The 21,889-nt window shown below is 38.3% G+C and overlaps 1 protein-coding gene across 2 annotated transcripts in view; it reads left to right on the forward strand.

The window, feature by feature from the left end:
- LOC106082447 (UDP-glycosyltransferase UGT5) overlaps positions 1-18,703 on the forward strand; it is a 45,909-nt gene extending 27,206 nt beyond the window's left edge. The window contains exons 1-5 of one of the 2 annotated variants that reach the window (XM_013244952.2): positions 13,104-13,127; positions 16,112-16,358; positions 16,918-17,364; positions 17,426-17,583; positions 17,638-18,703. In XM_013244952.2, coding sequence (XP_013100406.1) covers positions 16,112-16,358; positions 16,918-17,364; positions 17,426-17,583; positions 17,638-18,378 — 1,593 coding nt within the window. In that variant the 5' untranslated portion in view covers positions 13,104-13,127 and the 3' untranslated portion in view covers positions 18,379-18,703. Of the gene's footprint in view, positions 1-13,103; positions 13,128-16,111; positions 16,359-16,917; positions 17,365-17,425; positions 17,584-17,637 lie in introns of those variants that run through there. The other variant, XM_013244953.2, reaches the window with a different exon arrangement.
- The last annotated feature ends 3,186 nt before the right edge of the window (positions 18,704-21,889 follow it).

Raw genomic sequence — 21,889 nt, forward strand, 5'->3', positions numbered from 1 at the left:
AAATGCATTAATGTTTGTCTAAAATTTGGTTTATTCTTAGATTTTTTTCTTTACTTGAAATATTAGGGGGAAGTTTTTACCATAAATGATTTGAATGTGAAGACCATAGTAGAAGTCATTGGGTAATATTTCAGTCCATTCGGATAAGAATTGTGCCTTTTAGGTGCTCAAGAAGCATAATCGGGAGATCGGTTTATATGGGAGCTATATCAGGCTATAGATCACTTCATACCACATTGGACACGTATGTTGAAGGTCATGGAAGAAGCCATTTTACAAAATTTCAGTCAAATCGAATAAGAAATGCGCCCTCTAGAGGCTTAAAAAGTCTATTGGGTTGCCCAAAAAGTAATTGCGGATTTTTTAAAAGAAAGTAAATGCATTTTTAATAAAACTTAGAATGAACTTTAATCAAATATACTTTTTTTACACTTTTTTTCTAAAGCAAGCTAAAAGTAACAGCTGATAACTGACAGAAGAAAGAATGCAATTACAGAGTCACAAGCTGTGAAAAAATTTTTCAACGCCGAATATATGAAAAATCCGCAATTACTTTTTGGGCAACCCAATAGATCCCAGATCGCTTTATACATATCAGGTTATAGACCGATTTGAACCATATTCGGCATAGTTGTTGGAAGTCTTAACAAAACATTTCATGCTAAATTTCAGCCAAATCGGATGAGAGTTGCGCCCTCTAGTGGCTTAAGAAGTCAAGATCCCAGATCGGTTTATATGGCAGCTATAACAGGTTATGAACGGATTTGAACCATATTTAGCGCAAATTTTGGAAGTCAAAACGAAACACCTCATGGAAAATTTCAGCCAAATCGGATGAGAGTTGCGCCCTCTAGTGGCTCAAGAAATCAAGATCCAAGATCGGTTTATATGGCGGCTATGGACCGATTTGAACCATTTTTAGCACAGTTTTTGAAAGGCATCTTGTTTTTGTTCTTTAATCTCGAAATATAAAAGGCAACCTCGTAAATGACAATTAAAACAAGTGTAAAGGTGGTTATCCAAAGTTCGGCCCGTCCGACTCACCACCTCATCTATATATTTAAACCACGTTTCATCATAATCCGGTGAAAAATATATAATTTATGACCCCATTGTGGCTATATCGATATATGTGGCCGTCTGTCTAGGGAACGTCCAACCACCATAACAAACCCCAAGTAGGACGTATTTGCTTACCAAGCCAATTTGGGTCTTCAGGACAGTGGAGCTCAATATTCATAGTTTTTAGGGCCCATACCTTTTTTTAATACGGGGTTTAAGTGAATGGTATTTGAGATTAGAAAACGAATTTAATATCCAGTTTCGAGGCCAATGGCAATATGGGGTTAGAATATATGAGAATAGAGCACGATGCTGATATATTTTCAGGGCTTAGTGATTTGGGAACCACCCCACTCCCCAAAACACCCCTAAATCGGGCATATTTATCGACCATGTCAATGTGGGGCATAAATGAAAGGAATTGGGGGGGTAGAGCAGGAATTGATACCCACTTGCGGGACCAATTTTTCCCAAAATTCCCCGCAATTTTTTTCTGACCATCGCAATATGGGGCTCAAATAAAGGTATTTGGGAGTAGAATACGAAAACACCCCCCCAAAGGGTAAACATTTTTCGACCATGCCAATACGTGGGTTAAATGTAAGGTATTTGAGATAAGAAAACGAATTTGATAACCAATTTTGGGACCATGTGCTTGGGAGACGCCTCATCCTGTAAACTTCCCTCAAAACCAACGGCTATATGGGGTTTAAATAAATGGTAAATGAGAGAAGAGCACGATGCTGATACTAGGGGACCTCACCCCCGAAAACACCCCTAAATCAGACATCATGAGAATATCGGGCTGAAATAAAGTATTTTAAGAATGGAGTACACATCCAAACTTAAATTCGTAGACCAATAAAGATCATATGGGATTCAGATAAGGGCACTTATATTGTTAAACTGTTAGTCAAGTTAGCATGGTATTTCACTAAGAGATCTTTAATTGTCGAAAATAAATATTCCAAGGAAACTTTTGTTCCATATAAGGTAAACGAAGGCGCAGCGGAGCGGGCCCGGGTCAGCTAGTTATCAATAAAACATAGATTGCGTATCTCGAAAGGAATATTTAAATACGATACTATTTAAGGTTTGTGGGTCCTTAAGGGTAAACCCTGGACGACTGCTGGTCTACCTCAGCCGAACACAAAACCACAGGCATATGTGTAAGACCCCTTGACGTCCGTACTGAGTTCGGTCTAGATCGGGCCATATGTAGGGCCTGTGTAGCTGCTATAGATTCATGCTACATTTTCCCTCAGATTTTTACGAAATGTGCTTATTATACACATATACATCTGTTGCGTTAATGAGTTTCGACTTGTTTTGTGTTTGTTTGCCCCAAATCGTTAATCACAAAACTTGTTTTAAAAAAACTGCCCGACAAATTTGACACTTCTTATACTCATAACACGCATATGGCTAACAGGTTATCCATTTCTTTCATAGAGTTTCTTTATTTGTGGGCAATAAAAATAAATAAATTAAATATAAATAAATTTTAGTTAATAAAAACACGTTTTTAAATTTTTTTTATAGAAATTTCAGCAGTCATTAGTTATTTTTAGTAAAAACATGCACGATTCTATATTCTATTTCAGTAATATTTAATTCTGCCATAAGTCTTCTGTCGTCGATTTATTTTAAAATAAAACAACTCAAAGCGAAAGCATGCAAATTAATATGGGCAACTCGTTTATTCTCACTGTCAAGGTCGACGGTTTAAGACACGTGTTTTTCAATCGGTTAATAGCCTTTCTAGGTTGCGGCTAATAAAACCGGTTAGCGAAATAAAAAATATCTACCAATTGGACCAAGGTTATGAGATCCCTGCAATATCATCGCAAGAGATGAATCCAATAATGACCATTGATTGGTTTGTCATGCATACTCTGACCTCTTCTGTAATCCCAGGATTTAGACTTTTATCCAAACGATATGTATGCTCCCAAGCATAAGTAGAGAAGGGAATATGGTGGTATTGAATGTTTCACTATCTTGAGCCACTATCACCGATATTGTTCCATAGAAATTCATCTCACCCTTTGATTTCTTGATATCCCTTTGGGGTTTTGAAATACTTTGTGGGCCGCATTCAGCTTTGCAACATGAAGCATGCTCAATAACAATTTATAACTAAGAATTAAAAAAGGAAAACCAAAAATTCGGTACAATTAAGAAAAACCTTCCTCAAAACTTATTTATCGACCATAAATTCGATATCTGAAGACATGACCGAATTTGCGCCGCAGATGCTAGATTCACGTATTATAAATATGTTAACTGAAGCCTTGGGTGAATTTGCGCAGCAAGTTCAAGATTCTCATACAGGAATAGTAACTAATTTAAGATGTTATTAAACCAGTAAGGAAAGGCAAAAGTCGGGCGGTGCCGACTGTATAATACCCCACACCTATCCTATAAGTACAAAGTGGGAGCAATGTCTAATTGTCAACCAAATTTGATGGACCTCGGCGGATATTTTCAGAAGGGTTTTTGAAGAAACCATATCAAATTTCGTGGAGATATGTTCAAACTGTAATAGCTATGGTTGAGAAATGACATCGTTATTGCAAATATTGGTCAATAAATGCGCTTGCAGTGGCTCTAGAAGCGAAAATCGGGCAATATATATATATATATATTAACTCTTCCTGCCAAATTTCGAGAGAATCGGTTAACAAATGAGCACTTTATTGCAACATTTTTCAAAATCGGACGAACATATATATGGGAGCTATATCTAAATCTGAACCGATTTCATGAAAACTTCTTAGATATTGTAGTGGTCATCGAGGAAAGCGTTGTGCAAAATTATGGCAAGATTGGTCAATAAATGCGCTTGCAGTGGCTCCAGAAGTGAAAATCGGTCGATATATATATGACAGCTATATCTAAATCTGAACCGATTTGTATGAAATTTCCCTGAAATGTCCAGAGTCAAGAAAAAATCCTTCGTGCCAAATTTTGAGAGAATCGGTTTACAAATGAGCTCTTTATTGCAATATTTCTCAAAATCGGACGAACATATATATGGAAGCTATATCTAAACCTGAACCGATTTCATGAAAACTTCTTAGATATTATGTTGGCCATCGAGGAAAGCACTGTACAAAATTTTGAGAAGATTTGCAAGTAAATGCGCTTGCAGTGGCTCTAGGAGTGGAAATCGCTTGATGTATATCAGGGATTCGGAGCGAAGCAGGCCTATTTTTGCCGGAGCTGGAGTGGAGAAGAAGCGAAATTTTAAGAACTTAAAGCGGGTTTATATGCTGTAGGACCGAATCTTGTGGTAGAAACAAAAAAGGATCGAAAGATCCATGGATTTTTGTATCCATCGCCATAGGAAAAGAGATATATTCATATAGTCATTCCGTTTGCAACACATAGGAACATCCGACTACAAAGTACATATCTTCTGAATCGTCGTAAAATTCAAAGATGATTTAACGATGTCTGTTGTCAGTCTGTTGTAATCACGCTACAACTTTCAAAAATTGAGGTATTGAGCTCAAGTTTGGCACAGATTCGTACTTTGTCTATTCGCAGGATAAGTTCTTGAACGAGCAAAATCAGTTCATATTTCTACAATATAGAGCGATCTCCCGGTTTAGGATCTTAAGCCCATAAAAGTCAATTCCAATTTCGTTTTAATTATAAACAGTGAGTTGTACTAAGGCCCCGTTATCCAAATCAAGCCATAATTAGATACAGCTGCCATATTGACCGACTCCCCCAACTTAAAGGTGCGTTTATCGCCCGAGTTGCACTGGGCCTCCCATTGTCCGAACTAAACCTAGTCCAGTTCGGACCTATTTTGGATATAGCTGTCATATAGATTGATCTACCGATTTAGGGTCTTAAGCCCATAAAAGCCATATTTTCCTATTTCGCTTAAATTTAGAGCATTGGGTTGAACTAGATTTCCCTTTGTCCGAACAAAATTTAGCCCACCCGATATTCGAACCGCGTATGCTCCATATCTGACCATATTTGGATAAAGCTGCCATATGGACCGATCACCAGATCTGGGATCTTAAGCCATAAAACCCTCATTTATAACCTGATTTCCTTGAAGTTTTAAAATGTGATTTATATACATTTCATGGTACTTGAACCGAATACGATCCCAATCGGCCCATACTTGGTTATTAATAGAGATATAGTAGGTTTATAATACAATTTTTAAGGGTCTAGGGAGTAAAATCGGAAGTTCGGATTATATGGGACTCGAAGATTTTAGTAGAACTAGTCAATTTAAAAGTAAAGGAGCGGAGCGAAAAGATTTTCCAATTTCAATAGTAGAGACGAACTCTACGCTAAAAAAACTATGTGCCAAAGTTGAAGATAATCGGTTTGTATACAAATTAACATGGACAGACAGACAGACAGACTTAGCTAAATTGAAACCGAAAGTTATTCTGAGTCGATCGGTATAGTTTTCAATGAGTCTATTTCTCTTCCTTACAGGTGAAACAAAAAAATGTACTAAGTTATACCCTTTACCACATTGGTGGTGTAGGGTTTAAAAACAAACAAAAGCGCGCTAAGTTCGCCCCGGCCGATTCCTATATACCCTTCATCATGGATCGCATTTGTCCAGTTCTTTGCCTGGTATTTCTTTATAGGCAAACAAAAGATGATAAATAAAATTGCCATGCTATTGGAACTATATCAGGTTATGGACCTATTCGTACCATACTTGGTTTGGAAGTTGGGGACAAAACAAATGGGTGATTTTTTAAGGTCTATAAGAAAGTTTTTCAATAAAAAAAAAACACATTAAATTTTGAAAAATGCATTAAATCTTTATTTAAATCGATAGTAGAGTCCATATAATTTAATTTTTGAAGATTATCTCATGCAAATGTTGACCGTGACTGCGCCTCAAATGGTCCATCCGCTTAGTCTTTCCAACATTTCGAATAAATGCTGCAATGTTGTCTTCCAATACTTCCAATTGAAGAGGGCTTGTCTTTATAGACATGAGCTTTAACATAGCCCCACAAAAAAATATTCTAACGGCGTTAAATCGCACGATCTAGGCGACCAATTGACCGGCCCCGAAGGTGAAATAAAATGTTCACCCAACTCGCCTCTCAATAAGTCCATTGTTACGCTTGCTGATGCCACATAGCATCGTCTTGTTGAAACCACAAGTCATGCAAGTAAAGCTCTTGCATTTTGAGCAAAAAAAGTTTGATATCATCTCACGATAGCGCTCACCATTCACAGTAACGTTACGATTTGCATTATCTTTGAAGAAGTACGGTCCAATGATGCCACCAGCTTATAAACCGCATCAAACTGTAACTTTATCTGAATGCATTGGTAGCTCTTGCAATGCCTCTGGCTGACGTTTACTCCAAAATCGACAATTCTGCTTATTTACGTACCCCTTACTAATGCTGGCTACATTTGTATGGTATGCTGCAATGTTAAAACTTATCAATCAAGTGATGTCGCAAATCGGCACGCCGATTGGCATAAAAGAGGAGGCCCCATATCATTGTGTTTAAATTTTAATGGGACCGCAATCATTGATATGAGAGAAATATCCCCCGTTCCTTAATGGAATATTCATGAGAAATTTAATAGTTTAGTTAGATGAATATTTCTATGTGTTACAAACAGGATGACGAAATTAGTATACCGCCATCCTATTGTGGAGAGTATAAAAACCAGTTTATATTGTGCTATTTTGGATTTTTTTTTGCCGAAAATGTCCATTAAGCATATTAGCAACTACAACTATGTAGAAAAAATTAATTAAAATGCTATTTTTGAAAGGAATTTCAAAATATTTTAAGATATTTATCCAAGACAAAGAAATTTCAAATCATCAACACGATTTAAGGTATTCATCCGAAATTTCTTCAGAAACTCGAAAAAATTAAATTTTTTAAGCATTTAAAGGGTGCCATTAAAATAAAATAAGCATGTAAAAAGACCTTAAGTCCTGCCGGGCCAAACTTTGTATACCCACCACCTCCGATTCCGGTAAGAGTGCACCATATATGAACTCGTTTAGCAGTTATATCAAAGTATGGTCTGATCTAGATCAAACCCAGCACAAACATCTAGGGTCTTGCACCCCTCACTGTTTCAAAATTCAGCGAAATCGGGTAATAAATAAGTCAGTTAAGGGCGAAAGGCTGTATATCGGAAGATCGGTATATATAACAGCTGTATCCAAATACGGTCCGATCGCAACTTTTCTTCGCATGGACGACAAAGGACAACATACCCAGATTACAGTGTCAAATTTCATAGAAATTAGGTAATAAATGGGGCTTTTATTAGCTTTTCCAAATATGGAAAGATCGAGGCCATATTGAAGACGGATTTCAAGGACCGTTACACAGCGCACTGTACAAAATTTCACCGAAATAGGGTAATAAATGCACGTTTTATGGGCCCAATATCTTATATCAACACCATAGCGCAGAGGTTAACAAGTCCACGTTAACATGTGAACGCCTGGGGTTCGAATCCTGGCGAGACCATCATAATACATTTTCAGCGTTGGTTTTCCCCTCCTAATGCTGGCAACATTTGTGAGGTACTATGCCATGTAAAATTTCTCTCCAAAGAGGTGTCGCACTGCGGCTAGCCGTTCGGACTTGGCTATAAAAAGGAGGCCCCTTATCATTGAGCTAAAACTTGAATCGGACTGCACTCAATGATATGTGAGAAGTTTGCCCCCAGTTTCTTAGTGGAATGTTCATGGGCAAAAATTTGCAATTTCCATATCCAAATATAGAGCGATCTGAACCATATAAGACACCGGTGTTGAAAAGCGAATCATTGATCACTGTGTCAAATTTCAGCGAAATCGAATAATAAATAAGCCTTTTATGAGCTCAAGACGTTAAATTGGGAGATCGGTCAATATGTCCAAATATATGCCAATCTTGACTATACTCGGTACGAATGTTGTGGAGCCTTATGTAACACATTGTGGCAAATTTCAACGAAATCGGATAATAAATATGGTTTTAATGGAACTAAGGCCTTAGAGAAAAACCCTGGATGACCGTTGAGTTTCGCAATATTGGTAAAGAGGTCCGTAGACTTTTTAACAGAGCACGTCGTAAAAAAGCGCAAGTTTATTGGGATGTGTATTACACAAGGTTCAAGGAATACAAAAAATATTATCAGAGCCGCAGAACGTGCATCCCGGAACAGGTCGATAGCGTTAATGACGCCGCCAAAATAAAAAAGTGTATCTCAAAAACCATGTCCAAACTGAAACTTTAGTAGACGACATGGGAATGAGAGCAGAGACATCGCGGGACTTGTTGAAGCTTTCGATGAAAACCCATTTTCCACAGGATACGACGGGGAGACACCGGAATCTTGGAATCATGACGTTGATCGAAGTTGAAGGAATCCTTGAGGAGCTTCAAATCATCTAAGTCACCCGGACCTGATGGAATATTTCCGGCGTTACTACAGAAAGAGGTAGACTATCTGGCCCCTCATATGGCCAAAATTTTCACAGCTTGCCTTGGACTTGCATATACTTCGAAAGCCTGGCAGGAGGCAAGGGTGGTGTTTATACCCAAGCCCGGCAAGGCAAGTTATGCGACACCAAAAACACTCAAAACCATGGAACGTATTGTGGACACCATCATAAAGAGTAGGACATCCAGCGAACTGCTCAAATACAAACAGCATGCCTATGTCAAGGGAAGGTCGGTGTAGACTGTCCTGCAAGAGGTTGTGCATAAAATAGAAGAATCCTTCGATGCCAAAACGTACACACTGGTGGTATGCATTGACATCGAGAGGCTTTCAACAATGTGCGGACCGACACACTGATCCAATCCTTAGACCAGTACCGGGTGGACCCGGTCCTTAGAGACTAGATATACCATATGCTAAGAAACAGGTGGAAAAATTGTGTGTCTCATGACATAAATATAAGGGAGAAAGTGGCACAGGGCACGCCACTGGGGGGCATTTTATCGCCACTCCTATGGGTGACCACCATAAATGACCTATTACGGATGTTGACTGAGGAGAGATTTGAATCCTTAGATGTATTATAACAGACGATGTTATAAAACATCTAAGGAGTAACGATCCGAACCAGCTATGCAGAAGGCTCGAGAGGGTCTTGCATATGACATCTGACTGGGCTAGACCCAGAGGTTTCAATGTTAATCCAGAGAAGACTGAAATATGCCTGTTCACGAGTAAGACGAAGGTGGGTCAATTTAACGCACCACGTTTCCTCAATAAGACGATTTTGATATCTGACAAGGTCAAATACTTAGGTGTGATCTTGGACAGGAAACTAAATTGGAAATGTCACATTCAGGAGCGTACTGAGAAGGCTCACAGATGGCAGGCCGTAGGCCGTACGCCTCAGTAGTTTGGTGGATTGCTATAGAGAAAAAGTGCAATATAAGGACCAAACAACAGGTTCAGAGAACATGTTGTTTTGGCGTAGGCGGAGCGATAAGGACCACGCCCACTAGGGCTCTGGAGACTATTCTAAATATCTGACCCATTGACATACAGATTAAGTGTGAGGCAGCCACTGCGGCTATGAGACTTTAGGCGATGGATGAATTAATTGAGGATGGGAGCAGCTCATACCATCGCGGTATAATCGAGGCGACGATAGGAAACCTGGAAGGAAGGGAAGAGGTTTCCTATCGATGAACCTTGAAGTCTAGTGCGAGGCATTGCTGCCATATTACACGGATGGATCAAAGCTAGAGGGCAGAGAGGGCCTGTGGGTTAACATTGAGAACCCAGGAACTGAGTTCTGTTTTAGACTGTCTGACCATAAAACGGTCCTGCAGGCGGAGATCCGAGCGATCACGGAATGCGTGAAGTGGTGTGGTGCTAACGCGAGGACGTCGAGTGTGAACATCTTTACCGACAGTAAAATTGCCAGAAGGGCAATAACAACCAGGTAAGGTTACGAACAGTCTTGCAGTGTAAGAAGGAGATCAACGCCTTCTCTGAGGATGGCAAAATCCACATTGTTTGGGTGCCGGGTCGTAACGGAGTAAGGGGAGATGAAAGGGCAGACGTTTTGGCGGTGAAACTTGGCTAACCCGAAGCCATTCGGGTGGACGCATTCCGAGTGTGCGGAGAGGGCGACGAATGCGCATGCAGCATTGTGGAACAACGAAAGGGTCGGTAGGACGGCGAAAATCCTATCCAGATCGGGAGAAGACGAGGCTATAACTGAAAGGAAACAAGAAGGAGGTCAGTATAGCTATTGGTATCATAACGGGGCATATAGGACTACGAGCTCACTTATGTAAAATCGGTGCGGAAAGTGATAGCATGTGTAGGGTATGCGGGGAAGATGATGAGACGTTGAGCTTTCGCGTCCAACAGATACCGGCACTTAGGTGGAGACACAATACCAGAAAGGAACCATCTTAGGGGAGTGGTATTGAAAACAATTAAGGAATTTTTAAGTAGCACTGAATTCCTAACTTAAAATTTTCTTTTTAGAGCTTACTTTATTGTTTTTAGAGCGCACAACAAGCCGATTACTGGCTTAGGTGTATGTCCATAGTGGCATGGGGCGGATTAATATCTGCACCCTCTTTTCAACCTAACCTAACTTAATCTACCCTAGTGAAATACTTAAAAACAGCAAATATATTGATTTCCGCCAGAGTTTAGAGCAAATTTTTATACCCTCCACCATAAGATGGGGGGTATACTAATTTCGTCATTCTGTTTGTAACTACTCGAAATATTCGTCTGAGACCCCATAAAGTATATATATTCTTGATCGTCGCTACATTTTATGTCGATCTAGCCATGTCCGTCCGTCTGTCCGTCCGTCCGTCTGTCTGTCGAAAGCACGCTAAAGCCGCTTGAAATTTTGCAGAAATACTTCTTATTAGTGTAGGTCAGTTGGTATTGTAAATGGGCCATATCGGTCCATGTATTTATATAGCTGCCATATAAACCGATCTTGGATCTTGACTTCTTGAGCCTCTAGAGTGCGCAATTCTTATCCAATTGGAATGAAATTTTTGGTTCAAATCGGTCCATGTTTTAATATAGCTGCCATATCAACCGATCTTGGGTCTTGACTTCTTGAGCATCTATAGTGCGCAATTCTTATCCGATTGGAATGAAATTTTGCACGACGTGTTTCGTTATCATGTCCAACAACTGTATGCCAAGTATGGTTCAAATCGGTACCTAACCTGATATAGCTGCCATATAAACCGATCTTGGGTCTTGACTTCTTGAGCCTCTAGAGTGCGCAATTCTTATCCGATTGGAATGAAATTTTGTACGACGGATTCTCTCATGACCATCAACATACGTGTTTATAATGGTCTGAATCGGTCTATAGCCCGATACAGCTCCCATATAAATTGATCTCTCTATTTTACTTCTTGAGCCCCCAAAGGGCGCAATTCTTATTAGAATTGGCTAACATTTTACACAGGTCTCCAACATGTAATAATATAATAATAGCAGAGCAAATCTTTTCTTATATCCTTTTTTGCCTAAGAAGAGATGCCGGGAGAAGAACTCGGCAAATGCGATCCATGGTGGAGGATATGTAAGATTCGGCCCGGCCGAACTTAGCACGCTTTTACATATTTCTTATTTCCGTTTTTGCCTAAGAGGAGATGCCGGGAAAAGAACTCGACAAATGCTATTCATGGTGGAGGGTATACAAGATTCGGCCCGGCCGAACTTAGCACGCTTTTACTTGTTGTTATTAGAATCGGTGAGTGCCATTCTTTTCAAAATTTTTGTAAAATAAATTGCAAGTATTCTCCCCCATCTTAAGATAAACCGCTTCCTTCAGCCAATATTTCAGTAGTTTTATCCGGGTGTACCGCAGTGTATTCAACTAAGTTTGCTTTTGTACATTTTTATTGGGTTGCCCAAAAAGTAATTGCGGATTGTTTAAAAGAAAGTAAATGCTTTTTTAATAAAACTTAGTATGAACTTTAATCAAATATACTTTTTTTTACACTTTTTTTCTAAAGCAAGCTAAAAGTAACAGCTGATAACTGACAGAACAAAGAGTGCAATTACAGAGTCACAAGCTGTGAAAAAAATTGTCAACGCTGACTATATGAGAAATCCTCAATTACTTTTTGGGCAACCCAATAGTAGAACCCATGATGGTGTGTTCCCAAGATTCAACCCAACTTATGTAGGCCTTGTGTTCCAAATGGTTTGTAAGGGCTTTACATTTATACAATGAAGTCGGGATATAAATACTTAGTTTACCTTATTCAGACTCTACTGTATATGCTACATATATACATATTTATATTATTTATGAGCACATGCTGTATATAAGTTGGAGTATGGACAAAACAAGCACGTTGTTAATAAGATAATTTGAATGATATTTGGTAGTTAAAGTACTGAGCAGAATATTAATAGGAATATCCATTACCAATCGGCGAAATGAAAATGACAGCTTTACATAATAATCTCAGCCAATATAATCTGAACTCTCAAATGTATATGTCTACGGCGGCGCTTGGAATGTAATGACCATGATCTTACCTAGAAATATTGAATGTTAATTTGTCACATAAAAAAACATCTCTTAGACTGAGCTCCAATTTTTGTTACTGATAATGCGGTAACCATTTCAATTTGTATTCCATCTTATTGACATTCAGTACCTATTCATCTCTCTGGTGTTTCTTGTCAGAATAAACGAACAGACAGATTGCCAAGCGCTTATGAAGATTCTATATACAAATGTGTTATATTATTGTAGATGCATAAAAATTTATAAATATAAATCGGCAAGTTGAACCCGTTTTCATTTCAATTTTTATTTAAGGTGAATGAATGCGAGTTTTTGGTTTTTGTTTCATATTGCGTTTGGAAACAGTCACCGAAAATTTAGTACTTAAACTAACGCGCAACGAATCGGTCGCATTTGAGAGTTATGGCAATTAAAAATTAATTTTCATAATAAAACAAATACTGAGAAAGAGTGAAGAGTCTTTTATCGTTGAATACCTAAAATCAAAAAGGGCTTTTAAGAAGAAAATAAACAAGTTAAATTTTATTTGAAAAAAAAAGTAAAAGTAAGGAATCAAAAATTGATACATAAAATCTCAAAAGAATTATCAATTAACTGATTTTATCACTCTATAAATATATAACCATTTAAAATATTGTATAACAGTGCTACCTTGGTACAATAAACAAAAAAAATCGTTTCGATTAAATTGTTAAAAACTTTCCAAAAAGTTTTTCAACCTTCATTTAAAACAAATAAAAACAAGTAAAAAGACGTTAAGTTCGGCCGGGCCGAACTTTGGCTACCCACCACCTCGGGTATATATCTAAACCACCTTTCGTCATAATATGGTGAAAAATGCTTAATGTATGCCTACATAGCAGCTTTATTGGAATATGGTCTGATTTGGACCAAATTCGAAAATTTTGTTGAACAAAATATTGGTCTTTTTGGTTGCCATATCCAAATAAAGACCGATCTGAACCATATACGATACGGATGTTGAAAAGCTTAACACAACTCACAGTCCCAAATTTCGGCGAAATCGGACAATAAATGCGCCTTTTATGGCTTCAAAATATGGGCCAAATTGTAGAAAGTTGTTGAAGATCCTAATACAACTCACAGTACGAAAATTTTGGTGAAATTGGACAATAAATGCGCCTTTTATGCGTTCAAAACCTTAAATCGGCAGATCGGTCTATATGGCAACTATATTAAAATCTAGACCAATCTGTGACATATTGCAGAAAGATATAGAGGGGCCCAACTCACTGTCCCAAATTTTGGCTACATCGGACAATAAATGCGCCTTTTATGTGCCCAAAACCTTGAATCGAGAGATCAGTCTATATGGCAGCTACATCCAAATCTGGACCGATCTGATCCAGATTTGGATATAGCCAAAACGACTGGATCGACTGGCCTAACACAACTCACTGTCTCTCAATTTCAGCAAAATCGGATAATAAATGTGGCTTTAATGGGCCTAAGATCCCAAATCGGCGGCTCGGTTTATATGGGGGCTATAGCAAGATATAGCCTGGTAATAGAAGTTGCATTGACTTAAATATGGATGGTTCCAAACTAAACGTCCAGTTGGGATTTGGGGTGTACTCTGAAGAACTTGGACCGGTCATATTGAAAAGGTTATCTGACCACTTAAGTGTGTATCAATCCAAGCAATTAAGGAAGTGGTGGAATGGCTAAGATGTAATGTCATAACAACAATTGGTATAAATATTCGGTTGCCCAAAAAGTAATTGCGGATTTTTTAAAAGAAAGTAAATGCATTTTTAATAAAACTTTGAATGAACTTTAATCAAATATACTTTTTTTTTACACTTTTTTTCTAAAGCAAGCTAAAAGAAACAGCTGATAACTGACAGAAGAAAGAATGCAATTACAAAGTCACAAGCTGTGAAAAAATTTGTCAACGCCGACTATATGAAAAATCCGCAATTACTTTTTGGGCAACCCAATATCTTCTCAGACAGCCATGAAATCCTTGGAGAATGTATTTCTGAATTCAAAAACAGCCCTCGACTGTGGCAGATCTCTCAATGATATGGCTGGGCAGTTTAAAATTCACCTGTTCTTCAGGATCTGAGCTAAAGGGGAAATGGATGATAGATCTTCACAAAGGCGGAATTGTGGGCATTCCAAAATTATGTGGCCTAGTCTAGATTTGAAGATAGCTACCGCTTTGATGTCGCTGGTTAGAACGGACATCTCAGTCATTGCTAGCGTCATGAAAGGTCACTGTCTGATCGAAAAACAGAAGGTTGCCTATAGCTCCTTGGCCGAAGCTGTGAGGGCATTGAAGAAGAAGAGATTATAGAACATCTTCTGATCTGCTGTGTGTGTGTACGGCACTGACAGTCGGAGGGAATTCCATTTAAAGTACTCATTTCTTTAAGAACTTGTCTGATTTAGCAGATGTGAACATTCGCAAGTTGTTGGCCTTTCTAAAGCGATTTGGATGTGGTTCAACGGTAAGAACTAGAAGGCATCTTTCTTCTCCTGTTTCTGTAATATCACAATGGGCGCAAAACGTCTAAGTAAGTCTGATGACAGACTGCCACTTAAACCTTACCTAACCTAACAGATGTGCCAAGCATGGTTTGAATCGGTCGAAAACCTGATATAGCTCCCATGAAAACCAATTTCCCTAACCTAACAGATGTGCCAAGTATGGTTTGAATCGGTCAAAAACCTGATATAGCTCCCATGAAAACCGATTTCCCGGTTGCACTTCTCGAACCATCGAGAGGGCTCAGTTCTTGGAAGCCACCGTAGCGCAAAGGTTAGCATGTTCGCCTATGATGCTGAACGCCTGGGTTCGAATTCTGGCGAGACTATTAGAAAAAATTTTTAGCGGTGGTTTTCCCCTCCTAATGCTGGCAACATTTGTGAGGAACTACGCCATGTAAAAACTTCTCTCCCAAGAGGTGTCGCACTGCGGCACGCCTTTCAGACTCGGCTATAAAAGCTTGAACTTGAATCGGACTGCACTCATTGATATGTGAGATGTTTGCTCCTGTCCTTTAGGGGAATGTTCATGGGCAAAAAAAAAAAAAAATTGCCTTTGAGTTTTGTTGGGTCATTCAACTTTCGTGCGGAGTAAGTTTTCGATCGGAGCATATTTATTTATGGACCCTATATAGACCATCCTCCCTTTTGGATTTCGTTGACCCATTAATGGCGTATTTATTGATGAAATTAGGTACAGTTAGTTGTATTAGAAGAAGATCGGACCACATTTGGACACAGCTACCCTTAGCATCGATCTCCCAATTTAGGCGCATGTAGTTTCCGATTTCGCTGAAGCCTTCGACGTTTGAACTGAGTTTTGTCCAGAATGACCATATATCTATAAAGCTGCTTTGACTTCATAAGTGGTAAACTTTTCACCAGATTTTGACGAAAATGTTAATATGTATATCCAATGTGGTGGGTAACCAAAGTTCGGACCGGCTGATCCTAATGCGTATTTACTTTTTTATATATATTTTTTTTTAATTTTCTAGTATATTAATCTTTTTGCAGATGTCTAGTACATGGTTATTGAAAGTATTCACTTTCATCTGCATTGCAAATGGAGCTTTAGGATATAACATACTCTTCATGGGACCATTTCCAGCACCCAGCCACTGGATGTGGCTGGAACACTTCCAAAGGGATCTACTTGATCGAGGACATCGAATAACATCAGTTAATAATCATCCCACTAAGCAACCGCATCCAAATTTAACAGAAATTATAATCGACCCAATGTTTGATATACCCAAATATTGTAAGTAACAAACAATGAATCATCCTTAAGGCCTAAACAGAATGCGCGCGTAAAGAAGCATCACGTTGAAAAATGCAACTCTGCATACAAATGTCAAAAAATCTTTTAGCAAAAGTTTAACAGTTTTAAACTTTGACAACTTTCGCTTTCAAGCATCAAAGTTTAAAATTATTAACTTTTCCGCATTGGTTTTCAGGATTCACTAATAGAAGGTTCGGTCACTTGCGAAAACATTAAGTGGATACGCCCCATAAACATCACTAAGGATGTCAAATCTACAGATTGAAAATGTCATCAAATAGGGGAAAATATAAACAAAGAATGAATGTAAAAAGAGAACAAGTTGACATCCTCAATGTCAAGTGCTGTCAAAAATTGAAAAAAAAAAATTTATGTCAGCTTGGCTTAACCTTATTCAGTGAATCCTGGTTGGTTTTGTGGGATTTGTGTGCAGAGTTGTATTTTTGCAACGTAACGCTTAAAAACAAAGCTCGCGCTCATTCTGTTTCGGTCTTTATAATTATTCTTCTTAGCCTTTTATTCAATTCCTCTTTTCCAGTACCCGTGGAGGAAATTTTCACTTTGCAATATCCCACTGATTATGAAAATTTGGAAATGTGGTGGGATATTGGCATATGGACCAGCGAACATGCCCTTAATGATCCCAAAATAAAAGCTCTGATTGCCTCCAAAGATAGGCACTTTGATTTAGTGATATTGGAACAGTTTTTCCATGAGAGTTTTCTCATGTTTGGCCACAAATTCAAATGCCCAGTGGTTACCTTAGGCACTATGGGTTATGCTGATTATATGGATCACTCAATGGGTATGGTAACGCCTTGGTCGTTGATACCACATCTGCTGCTGCCCTATACTGATCAGATGACCTTTAGGCAACGATTCTATAATACCTATTTATCGATATATGATGCGGTAATGAGAAGATGGTCTTATATGCCAAAAATGCAGGAAATGGCTGAGAGACATTTTGCCCAACATTTGGAAGGTATGATGATAATAGAAAATTTAATGCCTAATAATTTTTAAATATTTATTTAAAAAAAAAGGTCCTTTGCCTCATGTTAGAAATTTGGAGAAAAACATATCTCTTATGCTCATAAATAGCCATCGTGTTGTGGATATGCCCAGACCCAGTATGCCAGGGCTAATTAATGTGGGAGGAGCCCACATTAAGCCGGTCAAACCATTGCCCAAGGATTTGCAGGTAATGTTGATACAATAATTGGATTTTCCTTTATAATCATTTATTTTTTTCTAGCATTTCATTGACAACTCCTCCAATGGTGTCATCTACTTCAGTTTGGGCTCCTATGTCAAGAGCACCTATTTGGCACCCGATCGCATTGCTCTGCTGCTTCAGGTTTTTGGAAAATTGCAACAAAATGTTTTGTGGAAATATGAAAATGATTCTCTGACAAATCTACCACCCAATGTTATGATACACAAATGGTTGCCACAAAACGATGTTTTGGCCCATCCCAATGTCAAGCTGTTCATTACACATGGTGGAATATTTGGCTCCCAAGAGGGTCTGTACTGGGCCAAGCCCATGCTTTGTTTGCCCCTGTATGGTGATCAATATCGCAACACCATAAAATCTGTGAGAGCTGGTTATGCACGCACCTTGAATTTGGTTACCATGACTGCCGAAGAGTTTTTGGAAAATATTCAAATTCTGGTATCTGATCCTAGGTATAAGCTGAAGGCTTTAGAAATGTCCCAACTATTTCGTGATAATCCCATGCATCCTTTGGAGGAGGCTTCCTACTGGATTGAATTTGTGGCTAAGTATAAGGGAGCACCTTTCCTCAAGTCTTATGGAGCTTTTATGCCGCTTTATCAATATCTATTATTGGATGTATTTGGAAGTGTATTAGTGGTGTTGATTTTAGCCATCATAATTCCCTTGGGTGTTCTTAGGAAATTGAAGAGTCTATTGATGAAAAGTCCAAAGGATCAAGTGGTGATTAATGGTAGTCTAAAGGAGAAAAAAATTTAAATAGTATTTGTAATAAATTAAGTCTTTATATGGAGTGTTATGTATTCTAATGTTATCAAATTTTATTTGTATATCCTGGACATGAATTAGGGAATCTCTAATTGCAATCCATGTCAGCCTAATCTTAGTTTCTTATTCTTCTCAGGAATTTGTTTCATTTATTAAGCTATAAAACTATGTTGTTACGGCCTTATTTACAAAAGTTAATGTAGATTTGAAATAGGTTTACTTGACATATTTCCTTTAGAGAACTGTCAAATAAACCTTTCTTAAGGCTTCATAAAGTTTTGTGAAGAAGGCCGTTAATGTTTTACTAATTAATAAATATTTGTTTTGAGCTTTTATTCATAATATTATTGGGTATGGCAATACGAAGTATATAACAGTCCAAACGTCTTTCATGACATTGTCTTCAAAGACTTCTTTAAGAGTATTTTTATTTTGTCCTCTATATGAAATTTTTAGCTAATATGTCTTGCATTTCATCTATTATAAAATTTCATTGTCGACAAGTTCACTAACCTTGTCTACAAAAAAGTCAGCAATGCTTTTTTTTCATTCCCTCAATCTCTGTCTCATAAATATTGAAACTATTTACTCTGTAGAGGGCATCTTAGCAGACCATGTCGCTTTGTTTTGCACATTAATGGAAAAACAAATCTAACTGTACCCGAAGAATGTGATGAAACGTGACAAAGTGGTTGTTGTTGTAGCATTGTGGTGCACACTGAGGCGGCAGCCCTTGTCGATGAAGAACTTCATTGGGTCAATCCGGTGCGTACAACCGGCTGCCATGGGATTGACGTGACCAAGTCATTTCAGTATCAACGTCTGACAAGATCAAAACTTTGTTATTATTGGGTTGCCCAAAAAGTAATTACGGATTTTTCATATAGTCGGCGTTGACAAATTTTTTCACAGCTTGTGACTCTGTAATTGCATTCTTTCTTCTGTCAAGATTATCAGCTGTTACTTTTAGCTTGCTTTAGAAAAAAAGTGTAAAAAAAGTATATTTGATTAAAGTTCATTCTAAGATTTATTAAAAATGCATTTACTTTCTTTTAAAAAATCCGCAATTACTTTTTGGGCAACCCAATTTAATGAAACAAACAAGCGTGTATAGTTCGGCTGGGCCGAATCTTATATACCCTCCACCATGGATCTCCTTTGTCGAGTTCTTTTCCTGGCATCTCTTTTTAGCAAACAAAGAATAAAGGAAAATAATTGATATGGTATTGGGCTTTAACAAGTTATGGTCCGATTCAGACCATAATTGAAATGAATATTGGGACCATAGTAGAAGTCATTGTGTAAAATTTCAGCCAATACGAATAAGAATTGCGCCATTTAGGGACTCAAGAGTAAAATAGGGAGATCGGTTTATTTGGTAGCTGTGTCAAGCTATGGACCGATTCAGACCATATTTGACACGTATGTTGAAGGCCATGAGAGAAGCCGCTGTACAGTCAGTCAAATCGGATGATAATTGCGCCCTCTCGAGGCTCAAGTAGTCAAGATCCCAGATCGGTTTATATGGCAGCAATATCAGGTTATGCACCGATTGAAGCATATACAACACATTTGCTGGAAGTCACAATAAGACACGTCATGGAAAATTTCAGTCAAATCGGATAAGAATTGCGCCCTCTAGTGGCTCAAGAAGTCAAGATCCCAGAGCGGTTTATATGGCAGCTACATCCAGTTATGAACCGATTTGAACCATATTTAGTACATTTATTGGAAGTCATGACAAAACACTTTACGCCAAATTTCAGCCATATCGGATGAAAATTGCGCCCTCTAGTGGCTCAAGAAGTCAAGTTCAAAGATTGGTTTATATGGCAGCTATATCAGGTTATAGATCGATTTAAACCGTACTTAGAACAGTTGTTGGAAGTCATAACGAAACACGTCTTGCCAAATTTCAGTCAAATCGCATAGGAATTACGCCCTCTATAGGCTCAAGAAGTCAAGATCCCATATCGGTTTATATGACACCAATATCAGGTTATGGTCCGATTTGAACCATACTTAACGAGTTTGTTGGAAGTCATATCAAAACACGTCATGCCAATCCAAATACCCGGAATTAATTTTTTATATCAGATTTTTACTTTACTTTTAAATAGCTTTCATTTGATATCAATATTGTTGTAATCGTTAAATATGCCTTGCTGGGGGGCTTTGGGGGATGGGGAGGCCTCTCAGATACCAAGGAATATATTTTTGTGGTAGATTTGTACTCTACTTTTGAATACCTATCATTTGATACCCATATTGTTCTAATCGGTTAACATGTCGTTTCGGTGGATTTTGGGGACGTGGCGTCCCCCCAGATTATTTGACCCCAAAATTTTACGCCAATTTCTAAGGTGATACACAAAATTTCGCTTCAATTGGTGCAGCCCCATCTCTGAGATTTGGCGTTTTTGAAAATAGGGGTAAGGAGGAGAGTCCGCCTGCCTCCCCTCCCTAATTAGCTAATTTATTGGCTAAGTCATGACAGAACATCTCATGCAAAATTTCTTCCAAATCGGATGAGAATTGCGCCCTCTAGTGGCCCAAGATCCAAGATCGTTTTATATGGCAGCTTTATCAGGTTATGAACCGATTTAAACCATACTTAGCACATTTATTGGAAGTCATGACAAAACACTTTATGCCAAATTTCAGTCAAAGCGGATAAGAATTGCACGCTCTAGTGGCTCAAGAAGTCAAGATCCAATATCGGTTTTTATGGCAGCTATATCAAAACATTGACCGATATGGTCCATTTACAATCCCAAACGACCTACACTGATAAGAAGTAGTTGGGCAAAATTTCAAGCGCCTAGCTTAACTCCTACGAAAGTTAGCGTATTTTCGCCAGACGGACGGACGGACATGGCTAGATCGACTTAAAATGTCATGATGACCAAGAATATATACACTCTTGTATTTTCTAAAAAAAACATGCTAGTTTTCCAAAAGTTTTTATACCCACCACCATAGGATGAGGGTATACTAATCAAGTCATTCCGTTTGTAACATCTTGTAATATTGATCTGCGACCCCATAAAATATATATATTCTGGATCCTCTCGACGTTCTGATTCAATCTAGCCATGTCCGTACGTCCGTTATATTTTCTAAATAAACATATTAATTTTCCAAAAGTTTTTATACCCACCACCATAGGATGGGGGTATACTAATCAAGTCATTCCGTTTGTAACACCTCGAAATATTGATGTGCGAATCCCTTAAAGTATATATATTCTGGATCCTTTCGACATTCTGAATAAATCTAGCCATGTCTGTCCATCCGTCCGTGTGTCGAAATCACGATAGCGGTGGAACGCCTAAAGCTACCCGCATGAAATGTTACACATATACTTAACTTAGTATTGATGTAGGTCGTTGGGGATTGCAAATGGGCCGAGGCTTAGGTTCAGATTTGGATATAGCTCCCATATTAACCGATGTCCCGATTTGACTTCTTGAGCCCATGGAAGTCACAATTTTTGTCCGAT

This window comes from Stomoxys calcitrans, chromosome 3, assembly GCF_963082655.1.
Source record: "Stomoxys calcitrans chromosome 3, idStoCalc2.1, whole genome shotgun sequence".
Lineage (NCBI taxonomy): Eukaryota > Metazoa > Arthropoda > Insecta > Diptera > Muscidae > Stomoxys > Stomoxys calcitrans.